The 20515-nt window shown below is 40.8% G+C and overlaps 2 protein-coding genes across 2 annotated transcripts; one reads left to right on the top strand and one right to left on the bottom strand.

Moving 5' to 3' along the window:
* Positions 1-307: 307 nt before the first annotated feature.
* On the bottom strand, positions 308-7195 carry fxn (frataxin). Its single transcript, XM_084550970.1, has 6 exons — positions 6602-7195; positions 6411-6473; positions 4462-4553; positions 4245-4365; positions 3057-3154; positions 308-1167 (listed from the first exon to the last, which is right to left on the bottom strand). The coding sequence occupies exons 1-6, from the start codon at positions 6707-6709 to the stop codon at positions 1029-1031; spliced, it is 621 nt and encodes a 206-aa protein (XP_084407096.1). The 5' UTR covers positions 6710-7195; the 3' UTR covers positions 308-1028.
* A 1857-nt stretch (positions 7196-9052) lies between these two features.
* On the top strand, positions 9053-19234 carry naaladl1 (N-acetylated alpha-linked acidic dipeptidase like 1). The gene is made up of 19 exons (XM_084550650.1): positions 9053-9465; positions 9749-9921; positions 10274-10395; positions 11804-11923; positions 12728-12920; positions 13007-13100; positions 13191-13295; positions 13406-13491; positions 13608-13727; positions 14654-14739; positions 14940-15003; positions 15213-15280; positions 15375-15466; positions 15857-15950; positions 16196-16277; positions 16941-17114; positions 17230-17317; positions 17413-17505; positions 18891-19234. Exons 1-19 carry the CDS (start codon positions 9266-9268, stop codon positions 19066-19068), a joined length of 2232 nt encoding a protein of 743 aa, XP_084406776.1. The 5' UTR covers positions 9053-9265; the 3' UTR covers positions 19069-19234.
* Positions 19235-20515: the final 1281 nt, after the last annotated feature.

The raw sequence follows: 20515 nt of genomic DNA, 5'->3' as shown, positions 1-20515 counted from the left end.
GAATCCCGCTTTAGTCATTGGTTCACAGAGGAGTCGTGTACACATGGACCACAAAAACATCCTGAGACTGATGCAGCACATTTTTATTATACAAAAGTATATCATACACTGCCAGCTGCAGTTATAGTCGGGATCCCAGTAGAACATTTTATTCCCTTCAGATCAGTGCTGGGATTGTTGCCCTCCTGGCTGGCTCACCAAATTAATGCTGCAGATTTACTTCTGGCTCTCTCAACTTTTACAAAATATCCATCTCAGTAGCAATTCACAGAAGCTAAAACAAAAGACACAGACTCGAGAATTCAACGTGTGCGTAACATTGCTTTTATTCAAATAACAAAAAGAAGAAAATACCAACACTGACATGCAAAGGGACGGAGTTCTGGATGTAGATCAAAGCATATCTGTTCCAGGTGTATTTTGTCTTAAAGACCTAAACTACGTCAAAAACTGTTTTCTGCATTAGAAACGTAACAGTGATAGACAACTTGAGAGTTTGACTTGATTTGTGCTATCAAACAGCTAATAGTGTGTTGCCAAATTTAGCTGAACCTCATTATCAATTGCCAGATGTGACAGCTTAGCTAGTTTTTCCCTTCTGTTTCCTTCCATGCTTATTTTCAGAAGAAAAACACAACAGAAAGTTTCTGGATCTTGTTCATTATGACTAAGTGGCACCTCACAAATCTAACTGATGGGATTGGTTCTTTATAGGTATAATATAAATTAAATACTGAATGTCTTTAATGTCAAGACAGAAGTGCTGAGCCATAGTGTTAAATGCTTATTCCGCTCATATGTCTTCTTGCGTATAAAAACTGTATTTGGACATGAATGTCAGGTAAAAATCTCTACTACTCCACACATAGAATGACTCCATATATAATCTGCATGTGACTAAAAGAAATACACTTTATAGAATAAATATCAGACCAAGTATTGATCACATTATCACCATTTTCCTTCCGTCTACTGTACATACTTTGGATCACAGTGGTTAAATCTTAGGTAGGTCGTCAGCAGAGGATTCAGGAATATGGAAGATCACGCAAGTCTATATGTTTATTGAAGATGACGGAGAATTCTTTAGAAAGCAGCTGGTGCAGGCTGATACCATCGCGAACGTAAACCCAGCGCTCACCCGTCCAGTCGTAGCGCTTTGGTCCACTGCAAACACAAGAGAGGAAGAGGGAAGCGACACAAGACTAGGTGTGTTTGGTAAAGGCATTGATTTATTGCTGGGAGATACGAACAAAGATTAGCAAGAGATTTTTGTAGCTGTAGCTGTTAACTGAATAATAACTAATCTAAAGACTTAACCATTTAAATATTACATCAACAACAATGCATCGGCATGTGTTTGTATTGACGTCTGTAAAATAGCCATGTGGTGCTAAGTACTTTCTCAATAATACGATTATAACACAGAGCTTATTCTACCTATAGAAACTTCCAGGGTTTGAGTTCTAATCTGAACTTTGTACTGGTTTCGATAATAATTTACAACAGGGTGGAGATCAGTAAATAGTAACGTAACATGTCTGATACATTTGTGGTTCTGAAACAGCGGTACATAAAGATCCATTGTTTTGATAGAGCAGCTGTTTGCACAATAGTGCACTAGTGTGCCAAACTGAGGTCGGGTGTCTGGGTATCTCCAGACTTATGCGGAGGTGTGAACGTATTTAAGGTCGGAACAGGGGCCAGAGTTACTGTATCTGTCTAACTATAAACAAAGGAGGATAACTACCTACTACTTACCTAACCAAATACCAAACTTTGGCAGCAATTTCCCAGCTCCTGGTATATTTAAGAATAATATCTTTTGATATGCAAAGGAACAAAGTTATGGAAACATGACGCTACCATCTCTCACAGGGTTTCTGCAGGTTAGAGCAAGTGAAATTTAAGACTTTTTAAGACCTTTTTAAGACCATTATGGGTTAAATTTAAGACCTACTCGAAGTACGAAAAATAAGGGAACAACTTTCCGTTTTCATTCATCATTCACAAATCTAAAAACAGCATAAACTACCTGAAAGCTTATACCCTCTAGATGTGATTTAACATGCATTGAGACATGTCCCAACTTCCTCCATCCTATGTGCCATGCATAGTTTTGTTATGTATTTCATAACAGCCGTGATTTCAGGCCGTCAAGAGTTTTCTAATAGTTATGCTAATAGTTATATTTCATAATGAACTACACGGAACACACGGAACTAACTGTGAATGCCACCAACGCATTGAACAAAATGCGAATGAAGCGGTAAATGGACGTAAGGATTTCAGACTTGACTAAATGTAATTTAAGACCTACAATGCGAAATATGCTCGTATTTAAGACTTTTTAAGGCCTTAAATTGGCATTATCAAATTTTAGACTTTTTAAGACTTTTTAAGACTTTTTAAGACGTTGCAGAAACCCTGCTCTCATCAAGCCCGAAGCAGGTTCTGGGAAAAACAAGACTCTGACAGACTTTCACCTTTGAGAGTAGACAACTTGTATCAACCGAATATGAACCTGTCTGACTATAAGGGCCAATAATCATCGTTTTATTTATTATTGTAATCAGTACTTTCCGATCTGACTTTTAATAAAATGGAAAATGCACCCTGACATTGATGCAGCCTCCTCTCACTGAACATTTTCTGTTTCTTGTAGTCAACAGTGAATCAGTATCACGCTCGCCGCATTATCAGATTGGTGAACAAGTAATTATTCAATCAACATTGTACTCTGTTTTTGTGGGGGAGGTCAAACAGAAAGAGTCTTGTGTAGTGAATGATACAGTCTAGAACAGGGCTTCTCTGTGAAATATTACATGATAGGAGAATCCTTGTGCTGCAGCATATTTTCTGAAGAAGGATACAACAGAAGTAACTGACAGTGTTGATTTAAATGGATTGTCATTGACTTGATTACTGACAATATGTATGAAAACCAGTATCGGTCAGCCTCCACGGAGAACCACGGTGTGACCATGTGATGCTTGTGTCACACTTAAATGATGGGAAAAGACATCTGGATCACGTGTACCATTCATTCTTCTTACCTGGTGGGAGAGGAAAGCCAGATCTGCCTGTTTGGTGTTTGCTTGTTGATAACGTAGGTGCCGTGCTCCCCACCGACCTTCACTGACAAAACTCCACTCTGTACACAGATCACACAGAGAACATTCACATTCACATCTCTAAAAATAGGACCCACGCTGGCCTAACAATACAATACTACTACGCGAAACAAATACATCTAAATATATAAATGACAAAAATCTTAATGGATCAATCCATCACGTATAGGAATGCATCGCAACACAGATATGCTGCCTAGAGAGGTTTGTGTGTGTGTGTGTGTGTGTACACGTACATGTTTTGTATGGATTCTACGCGCTGTTTTATAAATGAGGCTGCAGGTTACGCATGCAAACGCGTTTTAAAAATACCTGCACCCAGTGGGTTTCTCTGAGTAATCCGTGTGTGCTGAGTGCATGCATAAAGCACTGTTTTCTCACCCTTGAAATCTACATTAGTATTAACTGAATTTTACTAATTTCCAAAGTGTATGTGTTTCTAGGTGTGAACATGTTTAAAAAAAAGTAATGACGCACTTTGCTAACGGTTACGGTTAATAATATTTTTTTATTTTTTATTTTGCATATTACTGAAGGTTGATTTCTTGAAAATAAGTGAAGTTAACATATAATATATATATATATATAATATCTGATATTTTTGTTGTAGGTAAAATAATTGATGAAAATAATTACTTTATGGTTGAAAAGGGCCTCCTCAAGAGAGAGAGATTTAAGACAGTGAAGGTTTTCATTTTCTTTGCAAATTTTATACAAATTTTATGCAATTTTTTTGAAATTTTTGATTTAATATGCAATTTTGAGATTTTTAGGGGTGAGCACAATAAACTTAGACCATTACTCCACTTGGTGGTTGGTTTTTAAAAGAGCTGAGAAAGAACCCCATCCCACCATAAAATAATGTTGTTTACTTTTAGGATTTAAAAATAATTATTCAGTAGAATTCATCATTACATATTCTCAAATTTGAGGATTAACATTCACTATTTTATTCACAGTTCTATGTAGTTATCCTCCCAATTAATGATGTTAATAAGAAACATAATGAAAAGCCTGAAAGCTTCTTAATTACCTTATTGCTATCTACCTATTATACTTTGTAAAACTACCATTCACCTCAGTCAAAGGGGGGAAAACAGACCGACTTACAGAGAAGACAACATCATACTCTGGTCCAGTGAAAGCTTCGTCAATCAGGTCTTCAAAGTAATCAGCGAGAGCATCCAATGTCTCATCTGCTAGCTTCTCATATGCAGGTTCTGTCAACTCGCTTTTAGAAAGAGACACAAAAATTTCAAATTAATTCAGCTCTGTGTTTAACGTTTGCTACTGACGCCCGGAGAAGAAAACTGTAACTGTAGGTTACCTTTTCTCCACAAAGGTGGATTTCTCTTGCCTTGCTGACGTGAGATGGACGACGTTGCTCCACAAACCGCCGTCAATTCTGCTCCCAAAACACTGACAGAGAAAAAGAGATGTTTGCTACTAAGCAAGGTGTAACAATGACTCAATTATTACTGATTATTAACTGATTTTGTAACTAAGTTACAAAATCAGTTAGGGTTCCTTTAATTTCACCACTTCTCTGCAATGTATACACTGTGCATATTATTTACTGTCATCTCACTACTCCACAACACATGACCTTCTTCCTGTATTTGATTTTTTGCCCCCACTCTGGACAAATTTGACCTACAAGCACAACAGGAAAGGCTTCAGGGCTCTTTTCACACCTAACTTTTGATCTGGACTTGACTGACTTTTCGGATTGATCCAAAATTTCACCTTTGAAACCTCAAAGGTGAAAGCAGCCTGGGACATCAGAGGAACCCGTTTCCGCTGTGTTTCTGAGCTGTGGAACTGGATGCTTCACAACAGACAGGATGGCAGTGTAAGGCTGCTTGAAGAAGGCAGTGCACAAGGATGCAAGATGGCCAAATAAAATTATTACAGTGGTGCATTCATTTGTTTTTTCTATTGCTACTTCTATTTTTATATTGCCCATTAATTTGAAAACCATGTTAGAGTTCGGCATTTTTATTTATTACCTATTGCTTCAGTGTAGATTTGTTTCCATTTGGATTATTTTTGACTTAATGTTTAATCCACCCTGGATGCAAAGGGTAGAGGAGTAACATAATAGCCTGATAACCCATAAATAAAGTTAACTCCAAATGTTTCCCTTTTCAGTGCAAAGACGCACAAGTGCATTATGAAAATGTTTCTTTAAGGGAAAAAAAAGTGCAATTTCGGCACACTGCTGCCATCTGCTGGGTCTCACTGTTGTGCTATGTCTGCAACTCTTACTAAAACAATATGACACTAGGGTCCTGTATAATGTCTTCTATGTAATTGTGAGTCACACTTTGCAAATTAATCCCATGTGCCAGATTGGACCCTCTGGTGGGCTGGTATGTTTCTCTGAACAATATCTTTATTTAAATACACAAAAAAAGGTCCACTCCACAAATGTGACTTGGGGCTAATTCGTGTTTCTCTGTATACAGTAGATTCTCAGGAGAGGAGAAAAATAAAACAAGTCAAATCCACATAAACTAACAACTAAACAACACAAAGATCATGTTACTATTAAAAACAAAAGAGGACCAGCCCCATTGGAGACAGCTTCAAAGTCCTGTGTTCAAGTAGAATACATGTCTATGTGTCTAGGCTCTCAAACCATCAGTCATCCTATGGTATTAGGCTGCTGAGTGCGATCTGTCGAACACTTCAACACAACGGCTGCCAGTCTGCTACTAATATATTTCAAGAAGGGTGACCAGATTTTGTAAAAGGCCTCCATCTTAGATCTAGACCTGCAACAATGTGAAAAATTACCTGATGCCAGTTACTGTTGGAGGTTTGTAACCTATCCATTTCACCAATAAGTATTTTTCCTTGCGTAGAATATGACTTTTTGGCTCCTCATGCCAAAAGTAAGATCGCGTCTATTCACGACACACCAATCAGCCAAAACATTATGACCTATAATATTGTCTAGGTCTCTCTTGCAGTAAGGGTTGGATCCTACCAGTGGTGTGGGCACCCTGTGGCCCCAAAACAGTCGTGACTCATCAGAGAATGGACATGGGCCTTCTGAGGGTGTCCTGTGGTGTCTGGCAACAGGATGTTGTTAGTGGGGGGCCTTTGGGTCCTATGGGACCTATCCCACCTAAGTAACATCCACATGAATGAATGCCAGGTCCAAAAGTTTCCCAGCAGAACATTGGTCAATGTTATTCACTTCTCTTGTCAGTGGTTTTAATGTTGTCTCTGGGTTTATCTTCCCAATAGTCAGCTGGAAGCAGAACTTACTTTGTTTGAAGGTCGACAGATGGGACGCAGCGCGTGTTTGGTAAATGGCCGAACCCCTGTGAGCTGAAATGCCAAGATAACGTAAACATGACAGTTAACCCAATGTGCTCTCAGTCACTCTAACATCAATAACTATGTAACATCAACTCAGCAGTGTGTGACATCCACTGGTAATAGATTCAGAAAGTCACCTGGTTCGGGAGGTCCCTGGCTCTGTGCGCTGACACCGCGCTGAGCTGCGCGTTTGTAAGGTGACATATCCGTGAATAAAGACGTGATGTTTTTGTGAAAGAAAGCATGGTCTCCTAGTTTGTCTGTTTAGGTAAGTTTCTGGATAGTTCTTCCCTTTCCACTTCCGCATATTCTTCTTCGCGGGTTTTCATTTCGGTCAGTTTTGACGTTACTGTGCGCACCACTGCCCCCTGCAGGATGAAAAAAACACAACAACAGCGCTTCAGAGATATGGAGTCCTACAGATGGTAAAAATATTTGTCAGAAAAATCTGCATTCTCTTATAAAAAACGTTTATTTCCTAACAGTCACCAGCAGAGGTGGATTTTTCAGCCAAATGTTAAATCTTGCTTTGGAGGCACAAGTAGATCATCTGAGAATTACAGTTCTACCTATCATCGATCATTTTAAAAAGAAAAAGTAGTTTTAAACTGATTTACAGTGAATTTATAAACAGGTTACTATAGCATAGAAAGAACAAAATAAAACGTAAATACACCTGAATCAACAATATGTTGCTAGCCTTTTCACACTTGATTATAGGACTGTAACATTTAAGCACTTTATAAAATTAATTATGTACTCTACTCTTTAAATTTGTCCATTTTGTACAAAAACAAATTAAACACTCATGGAAGAACAAACAGGAGATGTCACAGCTGTTTTCCATATCTCCATATTTGTATTGTTTCAAGTTAATTTGTTTGCAGGACTTTAATTATTTGAACAAGAAAGAGGCTAAGACTAAGATTTCATTAATCTGGCACTGACATAAAAAGTTCCAAAGATTCATGTAAACTTAGGTCAAATCCATTCAGCGTTGGTATGGTCTAACAAGTCTTTCGTCCTGTGCTAACCCTGAGAGTTAATTTTTCCAAAACCCACAACCTGCTTTTCTGAGTCCTGCTCGGCTCCGCTGTCATATGGGGTTCCACAGGGTTCAATTTAAGGGCCCCTGATTTTTTCATTGTATCTACAGTAGTCCCTCGTTTATCGCGGGAGTTGCGTTCTAAAAATAACCCGCAATAGGCGAAATCCGCGAAGTAGTCAGCTTTATTTTTTACAATGATTATAAATGTTTTAAGGTTGCAAAACCCCTCACTACACACTTTATACACTTTTCTCAATAACTTGCAAACATACCGCACTTCAGTCACACTGCCAGCGATTAAAGATACTGTAGCCTATATGTAAATTTGGCAAGCTGAGCGCATTCTGTACTGTACAAGAGACACCGTACGAGGAGATTGATTGACAATGGTCTACAGTCCCTTAGCCAATCAGGACGCAAAAGACGACACACGGGCTCTCCCTTAGCCAATCAGGACGCAGAAAACAATGCGCTGTTAAAAAAAAAAAAAAAAAAAAAAGCATGCAAAATTGCGAGGCCGCGAAAGGTGAACCGCCTTATAGCGAGGGACTACTGTAGGCCTACTGCCTCTGGGGTCCATCCTAAGAAAGCATGGCATTTCCTTTCATTGTTATGCCGACGATAGTCAGATATATATGCCACTAAAGAAGAAGGATGCTTTTTTGCTCAAACCACTCCTGTTGTGTCTTGAAGACATTAAAACCTGGATGAACTTAAACTTTTTAAATTTCAATGAAAATAAAACAGAAGTGATGGTGTTTGGTCCTAGTGGGATCTGTGAACCTTACCCTGTTGATTTGGGCCTCTTGTCATTTTATGTAAAGCCAGTAGTCTCAAATTTGGGCTTCAAGATGGACAGTGATTTTAAATTGGATCGGCAAATTGGTGCAGTGGTTAAGTCCAGCTTTTTTCACCATAGGCGGCTGGCAAAGGTTAAGCCCTTCCTTACACATCAGCATCATGAGGCTGCTCGTCGCTTAGGTCAGCTGATCAGCTGCTCCTAGAGGTACCAAGGTCTAAACGGAAGCTCAGAGGGGACAGAGCTTTCTCTGTTGCTGCTCCCACATTGTGGAACGATCTACCACAGCACATCAGACAAGCCCCCTCACTGTCCATTTTTAAAACTTGTCTTAAAACCCATTTTTATTCCTTGGCCTTTGACCCAGTGTGAGACCCTGTTTTTGTGCTTCTGTTTAGTGCTTTTATTGTTTTTAGTATTTTTATTGTTTTTATTGTTTTATTGTTTTGTTGTTTTTAATAGTTTGTCTTACCAATGTACAGCACTTTATTTCAGCTGTGGTTGTTTTTAAAGTGCTTTATACATAAAGTTGAGTTGAGTTGAGTTGAGTTGAGTTTTCTTAAATCACTTTCTAAATAATAAATCTCAACAGAAACAGTTCAAAAATGCAGTTTCAGTAAAAAATAAAAAAGAAGTTAAAAAAAATGCAATTGTAAGCATTGAAAAAAAGAAAAGAAACGATTTTCAAGGACCTCACACACAAACTCAAAAGGATAAAGTCCATCCAATCTGCAAACATTAATGAGTAACCTTTACAGTGAGAGTTGTCTCATAGGAGGTAAATCCAGCCCCTGCACTGATATTGGGAATCAGATGCAAGGACTGTCTCCAAGAGAAGCTTGGATTCATCAGCAGTACTCAAAAAAACTCCTTAGCTCACTGTCCGACGCAGGACTCATCTCCAAAGAGGCCGGTGAACTTTATCACTGAGGAGCTCACCTCGGGGTCAGCACCATGATAAAACAGGTGTTGTTGGGGATTTTGTGCGGCGCTGCCGTACTGACCGTGGGTATCCTGATCGGTCACTATGCTATCGAAAAGAGCAGCAGTTCGGGGCCAGCCTCGGGGGATGATATGGCGAAGGATGTGGACGAGATCCTCATTGAGCAGTTCTTGTCTGAGGTGGATAACATCCAGATTCAAAAAAACTTAAGGTGAGCTGATGAATGATCAAATTTAGATGCTGTTGACCTCTCAGTCAACAGTCAACCTCTCTCTGCATTTTATTTTACTTGATTTGTCATGAAAGTGATAAAAATGCAAGAATGAGAAATCAGACAAGGAGATCTGAAAGTGGAAAGCATGTCAATCCAAACAAAAATTAAAAAAAATACATGGTCATTAAAGTTTCAACATGATCCATTTGGATTTTTAACAATGTAATAGTCAACACATGATTTAATCAAGCTTTTATTTTGTCCTCATCTTCCTCCACAGGGAGCTGACAAAGGTCCCCCACATGGCCACCACACCTGGAGACGAGCAGACAGTGCAGCTGATGCTGAACAGGTGGCAGGACCCCAACACCGGTCTGGACCAGGCCTGGAGAGAGGAGTACATGGTCTACCTGTCCTTCCCCGACTCTAAAAACCCCAACAAGGTCACAGTAGGTGAGCAAAATGGTTGTTAAAAGTCCCGGAATGAGTGGTTGGTCACACCATCCCTCCCCATTCAGCGTGTTTTAAAAAAAAGTTAATGAATAAAGGGCAATTAGCGGGTAATGGGTCGAAAACAAGGAAGGCATATAAAGCGTTCAAATAAAACATGAGATTATGAGTTCGACCCGGGCATGTGCTGTGCTGTATGATTTACAGCATTAGCAGTGTTTGCTACATGTTGCTTACGTTTCATACCAAATTTCTTTCGTGTCTTATATTAAAGAGCTTCTCTTTCTGCCAGTTTCACTTACTTACATGCATACACACAAGCAGACCGGTCACCATGAGCTTTTTTTAATTTCAGTGAACCGGACTAATAGTACAGTGTTCACTGTCAGAGAAAAAGAGAAGCCTTATACCCCAGACCAAGAAGATCCTGCCGTGGTTCAGCCATACGCCGCATACTCTCCTGCAGGACACCCAAAGGTAAAAACTACAACTTCATCCACTTTGTTTAAATGCCCTTACATACTGCAAAACACTTAATTTAACTGGTAAATGTTTAAATTCAAGTTATTTGATCAGGCTAATTAACATACTGCATATCCCTCAAAGTAAAGTGAGAAAGTATTGACTCTACAGCGGACTTACCATCACTTCATGATTTACAAAGCGTAAAGAGGCTACAGCTAGGGAGAGAAACCTGCAAGGGAATAATTAAAATAACACATTAAATATGTATAGGTTGTAGATCAGATGTTAAAGCAGGTTGTCTGCTAATCACGGGGTTGGCATTTCAATTTCCGAGCCCCTCCGCCTGCCGGAGTATCCATGGGCACGGCATTGAACCTGCCGGGGCTTCCTGCGTTTAAATGATACTGTTCAAATAGCTCTTGTTTGCTCGTGGACACAAAAGCAGGACTCAGAGGCAGATGGAGCGTTATCTTTGCGGACTGCATGATTGAATGCTTACAGTTGAAGGTGAGAATGGGAGAACAGGTTGTTGGCATCGGCAGAGGAGGCTTAGAGTAACAATGCTTAGTCAAAGCAGGATAAAAAAATACAAATTCTCAAGAAAGAAAAAATGCCCATAGCACTGATCAAACTGTCTGAGCGTGACCTCAAGAGCCAGGGCCTAACTGAACCGCACCTAGGCAGACGCACAGAAACGCAGCCTGGACTATGACAGATACATAACCTCATCGTAACAATGATGTATTGGCACAATAAAAATAAATCACATTATGGTCACATCTTTAACTTATTGGCAAAACAGCGCGTGCGTAACCTTCGGAACTCCTTGCATCTCCAGGACAGATAAGAGGCGTTCATCTGTTATTCTTTGACGCAATGTATTTGATGTAAGGGAAAGGCATGCGTTTGACCCCCGGCGGCTTCTCGACTGCGACGACCGCCTCGTAAAAATCCTGAAGGACTCCTCAAGGACACTCCCGCTTTAAACAGCAGTGCATCAACAGTAGAATGTGGAAACCATAAATAGATAATGTTCCCAAGCAGGTTAAAATGCATGACTAAAACTCTTAAGATAGGAAAACAATGGTAAGCTAAAAAACAAAGAGGCTACATGAAATCAAATGTTAAAAGATCCTCTTTTTAATAGTGTTCTTTCTTTCTTTCTTTTTCAACTTAAACCCCTGTTATTCTTAAGTAAATGCATAACTTTTTGAATGTCTTATCGCGTACAGATAAAGAGTTGTATATTTTTAAAGTTGAAATAAACCGACGAGTCTGTGATAAGAACTCAAATAAAGATGCTCAGTTTCATAATCTGTAATCACACACTGCACACTGATTTTAAACTGCCTTATGATGATAATAAATATTCTAGTCTCTGCTGCTGTCGACAAAGTGCTGATCTCTCTGGCAATTTTAGGGGAAACTGGTGTACGCCAATCAGGGGAAAGCGAGCGACTATGAGCTCTTGAGCAAGACCGTGGACCTCAGAGGGACCATCGCGATCACCAGATATGGAGGCACAGGACGATCATCTAAAGTAAGTGGGACGCGTTACTTAGTGCCAAATGTGACGGTTAGATGAATGCCTGAGCTTTTAATTGCTTTGGCATCGGTAAACATGGTATCAATAAACAATAAAGATTTTTTTTTATTGAGGTGGTAAAAACTGTGGAGGACTGTCTTATTGAAGTGTGATTGGTTTATGGTCCGAGTCAAGTTGTTTTCACTGCGCTGTCAGAAAAATAAGATGTTATCCATGTTTCAAAGACAAGAATCGCACAAAATCACACATGATTGGTATTGTTCTGCTCAAAGAGGGGTTTACAAATCATGAGTAGTACTACTGACACAGTGACTCACGTGGTTTGAAGCATTTTCTCATATCAGCAACAGGTTAGCAGTGAGGTGAGCACAAAGATAAATATGTGCAAATATGCAAACACACAAAAAGTTGTTACTGTTGAATTTCTCAAACCTTTTTCCGCCTTTTTCCACATGCAAGACTTCAGGTGTAACTCAAATGTTCAGCAAAGAGTTGTAAGAACTGCCTGGTCCCAGCGCAGGTACCTCCTATGTGGAAAGGGTTAAATGCAGTTGTGAAAAAAATATATACACCGATCAGACATAACATTAAGACCACTGACAGGAGAAGTGAATAAAATTGACCATCTTGTGACAATTCAATGTTCTTCAATGCTCTGCTGATAAACTTTTGGGTTAGGGTTAGGGTTAGGGTTGAAAGGCGAACCCGGAACCCTTCTTGGCGTGAGGCGACTGCACCACTACACCACTGCGCCGCAAAATACAGTTATTTCTCTAATGCTACATGTGTCTCATCCAGGCCATCAATGCAGAACCCTACGGCGTCATCGGCGTGCTTGTCTACACAGACCCTGGGGACATGAACGACGGTCTCATGTCAGACGTTAATGAGACGTACCCTCACTCCTGGTACTTGCCTCCCAGCGGTGTGGAGAGAGGAGCCTATAACATCATGTTTGGAGACATGCTCACACCCTACCTGGCTGCCAAAGGTAAATGATGACATTTACAACACCCTCAGCTATAGCTCCAAAGCTCATCATTCCTTAGTTTAATCTTTTAATAATTTACTTTTCAGAGGACACTTACAGAATTCCTACGGAAGATATCACAGGGATCCCTCCCATTCCAATTCAACCAATCGGATTTGAGGATGCCGAAAAATTAATCTGGTTTGTGATGAGACGAATCTGCCTCTGCTGTTGCTACAGCTGAAAGTGTGTTAGTTATGATTTTTCTCCGTTTCCCATCGGTCATTGCAGTGAGTTGGGCGGCGGTAAGGCTCCAGACTTGTGGCAGGGAGGATTCAAGTGTGATTACAATTTCGGCGGTCCGGGGTTCAAAGCTACGTCTAACTTCAGCGACTGGTAGGTAACGGGATACAAAGAAATGTGAAAGTCTGAGTATTAAATCCTCACTCAAAACACAATTGTTGTATTTTTCTACAACCCTGAATCCCCTTTTGAATCTGTTTCAGTGATGTGAAACTAGACATCTTCAACTCTGAAGAGTTGAGGAACTCCTCCAATGTGATGGGAATTATCAGAGGAAGTGTTGAGCCAGGTGAGAGAACCGGAGGGGGGAGGGTGAAAGTCCATTTCAGTGGATCAATATCGACCGCTTCCAGCTCTTAATTAGTATTTGACTGCTCTGTGTTTGTGCTCTTTGTTTGTCCACAGACCGTTATGTGATCTATGGGAACCACAGGGATAGCTGGGTTCACGGTGCCATCGACCCGAGCAGCGGGACCGCAGTCATGCTGGAATTGACCAGGGTGCTGGGCAGGATGGTCAAAGAGGGTGAGGAGATTCATACATGGAATGAGTGGCCGTGTAGATAAGATAAGATATCTGCTATTAGGTCTTTCTCCTCTCCTCCTGCCTCAGTTTTCCTGCAATTTCTCGTGTTGTTTGTGAGAATTTTGAGCAAGTGTTTCTCTCCTTTTAAATTGAAATAGTTCAACATTTGTGGCCATCTTACTGCCCGCCTAGATTGCATCCCACCTCGTCTCCTCAAGGCTGTTTTAATTCCCCTGGGCCATGTATTGCTGACCTCATTAATTCCTCTCTGATGTCTGGCTGCGTTCCAGCTGCTTTCAAACACGCTGTAGTACAGCTCTACATCAAAAAGAACAATCTCGACCCTTCTGTTCTGTTTAACTTCAGGCCCATTTCCAAGCTACCTTTTCAATCAAAGGTTTTAGAAAAGGTAGTTTACGACCAACTGCAGTCATACCTTGACTTGTGTGGGATTTCTGAGAAGTTCCAGTCTGGTTTTAAATCATGCCATAGCACAGAAACAGTCCCTTAAGAGTTTTTAACAAACTGCTTTAAACTGTTGATTCTGGTATTTCTGCTGTGCTGGTTCTCTTGGACCTGACTGCTGCCTCATGTCACATCTCGACTTGTCTGTAGGCATTAAAGGTACAGCCCTTAAATGGTTCCCGTCTTATTTAGCATATTTATCAGACAGGAGTTTCTCTGTCTACATAGGCCAGTATTCTTCATCTGCATCCCCCCTTAGCTGTGGAGTACCTCAAGGCTCTATCTTGGGCCCCATTCTTTTCTCGTAATACATGCTTCCCTTGAAAATAATTTACAAGTCTATCTGCCCACACAAAACTAACAGCAATGCTTTATATTTGTGTTGATTGTGCAGCACTTTGGTCAACTAAGGTTGTTTGTGGTATAAAAATAAACTTGAACCTGACTTGACTCTATTGCAGGAAAATGGAGGCCTCGGAGGTCCATTATCTTTGGAAGCTGGGGAGCTGAGGAGTTTGGCCTCATTGGGTCAGCAGAATACGCAGAGGTGACTGGACATCCACAAGATTAAACGCAACAACAAGCAAAATGAAAATACAATTATAAACTGTTTGTTTATAGCGGGACTACTTACATTTAAAAAAAAATAAAACTTGTTCTACACTTTTCAGCAAGTTATATACTGTAGTTTTTCTTCAAGTATTCCTTTTGTACAACAAAAATGACATTGGTTTGTGTCTCCTTCAGCAATACTTCACCAAGCTCAGTGAGCGCACTGTTGCTTACTTAAACGTGGACATAGCTGTGTTTGGTAAGCGGCTTCGGACTCCAAATCAATTGCGTATAAGAAGTAAAGGGTTATCTGATTTAGCAAAACAGCACACGAAAACGCTAACTGTTGTTCTTGTGTTCTGGGTGTTAAACAATATCAATCGAGCTGCTTATTTCTTCAGAGTTAGTTGCCATTGGTTTTGCAGACTGATGCTAATCTAAAACAATCCTTTATCTTACATGCTTCAGCCAATGCCACTCTCAGAGCTTCAGCAATGCCATCAATGCAGAATGTCATCTTCAAAGCTTCAAAACAGGTGATGTCTTGAAAATAATAATAATAATAATAATAACGATCTAATCAGTTCCAGTGCTTTTTTCCAGCGTTTTAACTGTGTGTTCGTTCACTAGGTCGGTGCACCTGGAGTGGAATCTACGTCTGTGTATGACAACTGGATCCGTTACACCAACAGGACAAGCCCTACTCATGGAGTCATTCCCAGGTAATGTGTTCGTAAATCCCTCATCTCTGTTTGAAAGTTTTTAAGACTATGTATGGACGTCATTGACATTCTCCTACACAAATAGAGAAACATTGTAGTTCCCTGTTTAAATTCTGTATCAGGCTAAATGTTTACACCAAATCCATGAATGGATAATATACTGTGTAGTAATTAGTTTTGGTTCTTTTTCTTCTATAGTATGTGATCACGGCATATCCATGTTAAGTTACTTGTTAAAAGTCAAATCTGCGTATTGCAAATGCTCCCTTGCAGAATGAATGGGTGTGAATGGGTTCATATATATTTAATGTCTATGTGTACCAATAGAAATGGCAAATCTGTTTTTCTCTCAATGAAAGATGCTTTATTTGTCCTGTCTTCCTTTGACAGGATGGGATATCTGACAGGAGCTGGGAGCGATTATGCTGCCTTCACCCATTACCTGGGAATCGCTTCCATGGACATGTCTTACACATATGACAGGGTACTAATGACGTGATGTGTTGATTTCAGAGCCTTTTTTTGTCTAGTGTTAGTTTATCTGCTGAAAGGCGTAGAGTAGAAATTGTAAAAATATATATATATATGTATTATGGATATATTACTGCTCATCAGATAGCAACTGCGTTCATATGTATGTGGAGACACTGGAACTGAACTGAACTCATTCATAGTCAAGCCTGATTAATTCTATTTACAGTAAATATTGTTTTTCCTTTCTTTGTGCAGACTAAAACAAGTGCTCGGATTTACCCCGCGTACCACACAGCATACGACACATTTGACTACGCCTCAAAATTCATTGATCCTGGTGAGCAACAGTGCTTATGCAGTCAACTCAGTGGAAAGAAATCACAAGCTTTGCATTTTGTCTGTCACGGTGCTGGCGATTATACTTTCGTGATATCAAAAAGCTAACTTACAACAGTAAAAGGGGAATAACCGTTTTTTACAACCTGGACCTTATTTCTGGCGTAAAATACAATCGTTTACTAACCCATATAACTTTGGTGTCATTTGGAGTCGTTCGGACGATATTTAGACCCACGTATATCCATATAATGGGAGTGACTGGGGCACCGAAACACAGCTGGCCAAAGAACAACAAACTGCTGCACATCCGTGAAAAGACAACTGGTAACTCCGGACTCATAGCACTAGCGCATCATAACAAAATATTGGTGAAATAAACGAGTTTCGCGGCAGATAATGCGTTATTTAGAGGCTGTGTTTTGGTGCCCCAGTCACTCCCACTATATGGATATACGCGGATCTAAATATCGTCCGAACGACTCCAAATGACACCAAAGTTATATGGGTGAGTAAACGATCGCATTTTATGCCAGAAATAAGGTCCAGGTTGTAAAAAACGGTAATTCCCCTTTAATGTCAGAATTGACAAATCAAAATCAAAATATTTTCCCAAGTATTCTTCTTGTTCATATCTTACCATACTTCCCCCTCTTTCTTTCAGGGTTCGTCAGTCATCAGGCCATTGCAAGGACGGCAGGAAACGTTCTGATCCGACTGGCTGACAGTCTGGTGTTGCCGTTAAACTGTGGTGACTACGCTGAGCTTCTGGAGGACTACCTGACCGAAGCAGTGAGCCTATATCAGGAGGGACTTAAAAATCGAAAAATCTCTATGGGTAAGGGGAAGACACTGACATATAATGCACGTTGACCAAAACACTTCTTGTAGCAAAAGCAGGCTCTGTCCCACAGTTGCTCTGAGAGTCTGCAATGATCTGTGTCTTGTTTCAGAACCACTAAAACGTGCAGTGGCCAGCTTTCGCAGTGCAGCCGATAATTTGGACAAGTTGATTCAGAATTCAGACCTGGCGAAAGAATCGTAAGTACACACGCATGTACAGTATAAACATATTTACAACAACGTATTTACATGCATCCACTCAGAAATCAATGATTTTCTCTCTCTCTCTCTAGGCCGCTGATGGTGCGAAAGATCAATGACCAGCTCATGCTGCTTGACCGGGCTTTCCTGAACCCTCTGGCCTTCCCAGACAAATATGCATTCAGGTGAAGAGATGATTTGTCAGTTAATAATAATAATTATTATAATAATAATATGTGATTTTTCATGGTAATTAGGGGTACGGGGTGGTTTCTGGAATGGTATGCAATGGTATGCAAAGTAGTGTCCCAAATTTGTGGACCTTGTTTGCTTCACGCTCAGGTCACACGCTCTAATATTTCGTTGGAGCGCCTTTAGCTTTGATTACAGCACTCATTCGCTGTGGCATTGTTTCAATAAGTTTCTGCAATGTCACCAGATTTATTTCCATCCACACCAAGATCTTGTATTGATGATGGGAGAGTCTGACCACTGCACAAAGCCTTCTCCAGCACATCCCAAAGATTCTCAATGGGGTTAAGGTCTGGACTCTGGGGTGGCCAATCTATGCTCCCTGAACCACTCTTTCACAATTTGAGCCCCATGAATCCTGGCATTGTCATCTTGGAATATGCCCGAGACCATCAGGGAAGAAAAAATCCATTGATGTAATAACCTGGTCATTCAGTATATTCAGGTAGTCAGCTGACCTCATTCTTTGGACACATAATGATGCTGAACCTAGACCTGAGCAACTGCAGCAACCCCAGATCATAGTCATCATCAGACCACATGACCTTCTTCTATTGCTCCAGAGTCCAATCTTTATGCTCCCTAACAAAATGAAGCCTTTTTTTCCCGGTTAGCCTCACTGATTAGTGGTTTTCTTAAGGCTACAGAGCTGTTCAGTCACAATCCCTTGAGTTCCCTTCACATTGTTCGTGTGGACATGTTCTTACTTTCACTATTAAACATAGCCCTGAGTTCTACTGTTGGTTTTCTTCGGTTTGATTTCACCAAACGTTTAAGTGATCGCCGATCACGATTTTTTTCTGACCACAATTCTTCCAGGAAGACAATGGTTTCCCACTATCCTTCCAGTTTTTAATAATGCATTGGACAGTTCTTAAGCCAATTTTAGTAGTTTCTTCAATCTCCTTAGATGTTTTCTCTGCTTGATGCATGCCAATGGATGAACATCTTTTCCACAACTACAGGATGTGTCTTTCAGCATGGTTGTTGAAGAAATGAGAAGCTAGTCATTGCATCAGTTGGGGTTAAATAACTTGTTGCCAGCTGAAAGATAATCACCCATGCAGTAATTATCCAATAGGAGGCTCCTACCTATTTGCTTAGTAAAATCCAGGTGGTGACTTTTTTTTTGGCCAGGCGGTATAAGACACTACTAATGAGCAGTCGATGGAAGCTCATGGAATATAGTAGCCTCCACTTTTTTGGCCGTGTGAGCCATGTGACTCCTTTCTCTGTTGCATTTAGCAGACAAGACAAATCAGGATTCTGATATGTGACTCATCTCGTGCCACTCTTTCTGTCCATGTGCGTCTCACAGGCACGTTATCTGGGCTTCAAGAAGCGTTGGCGATTCCACTTTCCCAGGTCTAGCCGACGCCTACCGCGCCGCTGAGACTTCTGGACAGCCCAGCGACTGGGAGAAAGTCCACTACCACGTGTCAGTGCTGAGCCAAGCCATCGACGGCGCCGCCAGCACACTGGTTGACGTAATATAGGCACCAAACCGACGGCGGAGGAAACGCACCAACTCAGGAATTTAATCAAGAGACTGATGTCTAATAAGCACTGATGTGTCTATTTATGAATGATGTTATGCAAGGGGGGATGTGGGAATCACTGTGGTGATGATGTCCCCTATTTTTGTCACAAGATTGATATATATAAACGTCACGTGTAATTTTCATTAAAGGGGAAATTATGACTATTTTTCTCTCATCAGAGGCCGGATCATTCACTGCTACTCATGCATGATATTATTTGAACATTACACCAATTAATATTTTCATATGAATACAATTTAAAGAGTAATAGTGTAATGTTACAATAGACAGTGCAGTTCATTTCTTTGTGGTCTTACAAAAGAGCTCAAACCAAGCATACCTGCTCTGTCAAACATAATCAATGAGGAAGGATGAGACACGAATATAATTGGTGCGTGCCCACGCCGTCTCGTCTACCCCTGAGCCACCTCGCTGTCTGTGAGTGAGGATAGCAGACAGACACTGCAGAGGCATGGAAGGAGACTGGTGCAGTAGTGTAGATTTACTGGGACTTTAATGGACAAAGACCACCACGCATTGCAGCTACTGCATGATGTAATGGCACACAGAGGAAGGGATACAGTTTGAATTAGTAATCTTGATGCAAAGACCTGTTGGATGAATGCAGTTTTGGTGGTATTTGACAGTTACTAGTGGAGAGAGACAGGAGGCGATGGAGTAAGAAAGTGGGGATGGCATGCAGCAAAGGGTGCAGGCTGGAACCACCACTGCAGTGAGGGCTAAAGCCTCGGTTTACCTCCACCAGGTGAGCAAAGTGGGTGCCCCAAGTGTGGATTTTGACAGCAACGGCATGCCGCACCTTGCTGAAAACCTCTGTGGGCCTTAATCGCACCTTGCTACAAGCCTGCTGCCCTACCACAGGCCTAGAAGTGGAGGTGTAGTTCTGCTTCCTGCCACCAGGGGTCAGAAAATGCTACGAGATCTGCACCAGACCAGGATATGAGACTAGAAGCGTTGGGAGTGTTGTGTCACAAAAGCTCAGTGACAGTGGAAGCTGCAAATCAAGTCAAATCAGCCATCTGGCAAAGTCATTTCAACGGTCCGTCTTAAGACGACACTGCCAAGAAATCTGTGAGATATTAATCAAGTGAAAATCTGTGAAAAAAGAAAAAAAAAAGTCACAGAAGCATGAAGAACCATCTGACCTCGCATGTTCTTTCCTATTCAGCTCCTCTCGTAAACACGGGTCTCCGAGGGCTCGCCGGTTTTGTCCGGCCTTTTCCTACTCTGGCAAACGTCTGCAGCGCTAGCCACACCCGTTAGAGCCCTCGGAGCTGCTGTGGACTGACTCAGGGACGCCACTGGTGTGTAAATGGATAACTGTGTTTGCGTTGGTGAGTTCATTTATTTTTGAACTCTGAGTCAAAAAAAAAAGTTGGAG

Source organism: Chelon labrosus (genome assembly GCF_963514085.1).
Source record: "Chelon labrosus genome assembly, chromosome: 9".
Classification (NCBI taxonomy): domain Eukaryota; kingdom Metazoa; phylum Chordata; class Actinopteri; order Mugiliformes; family Mugilidae; genus Chelon; species Chelon labrosus.
Note: the sequence above shows the minus strand (reverse complement) of the source record. Positions and strands in the feature narration are given on the sequence as shown.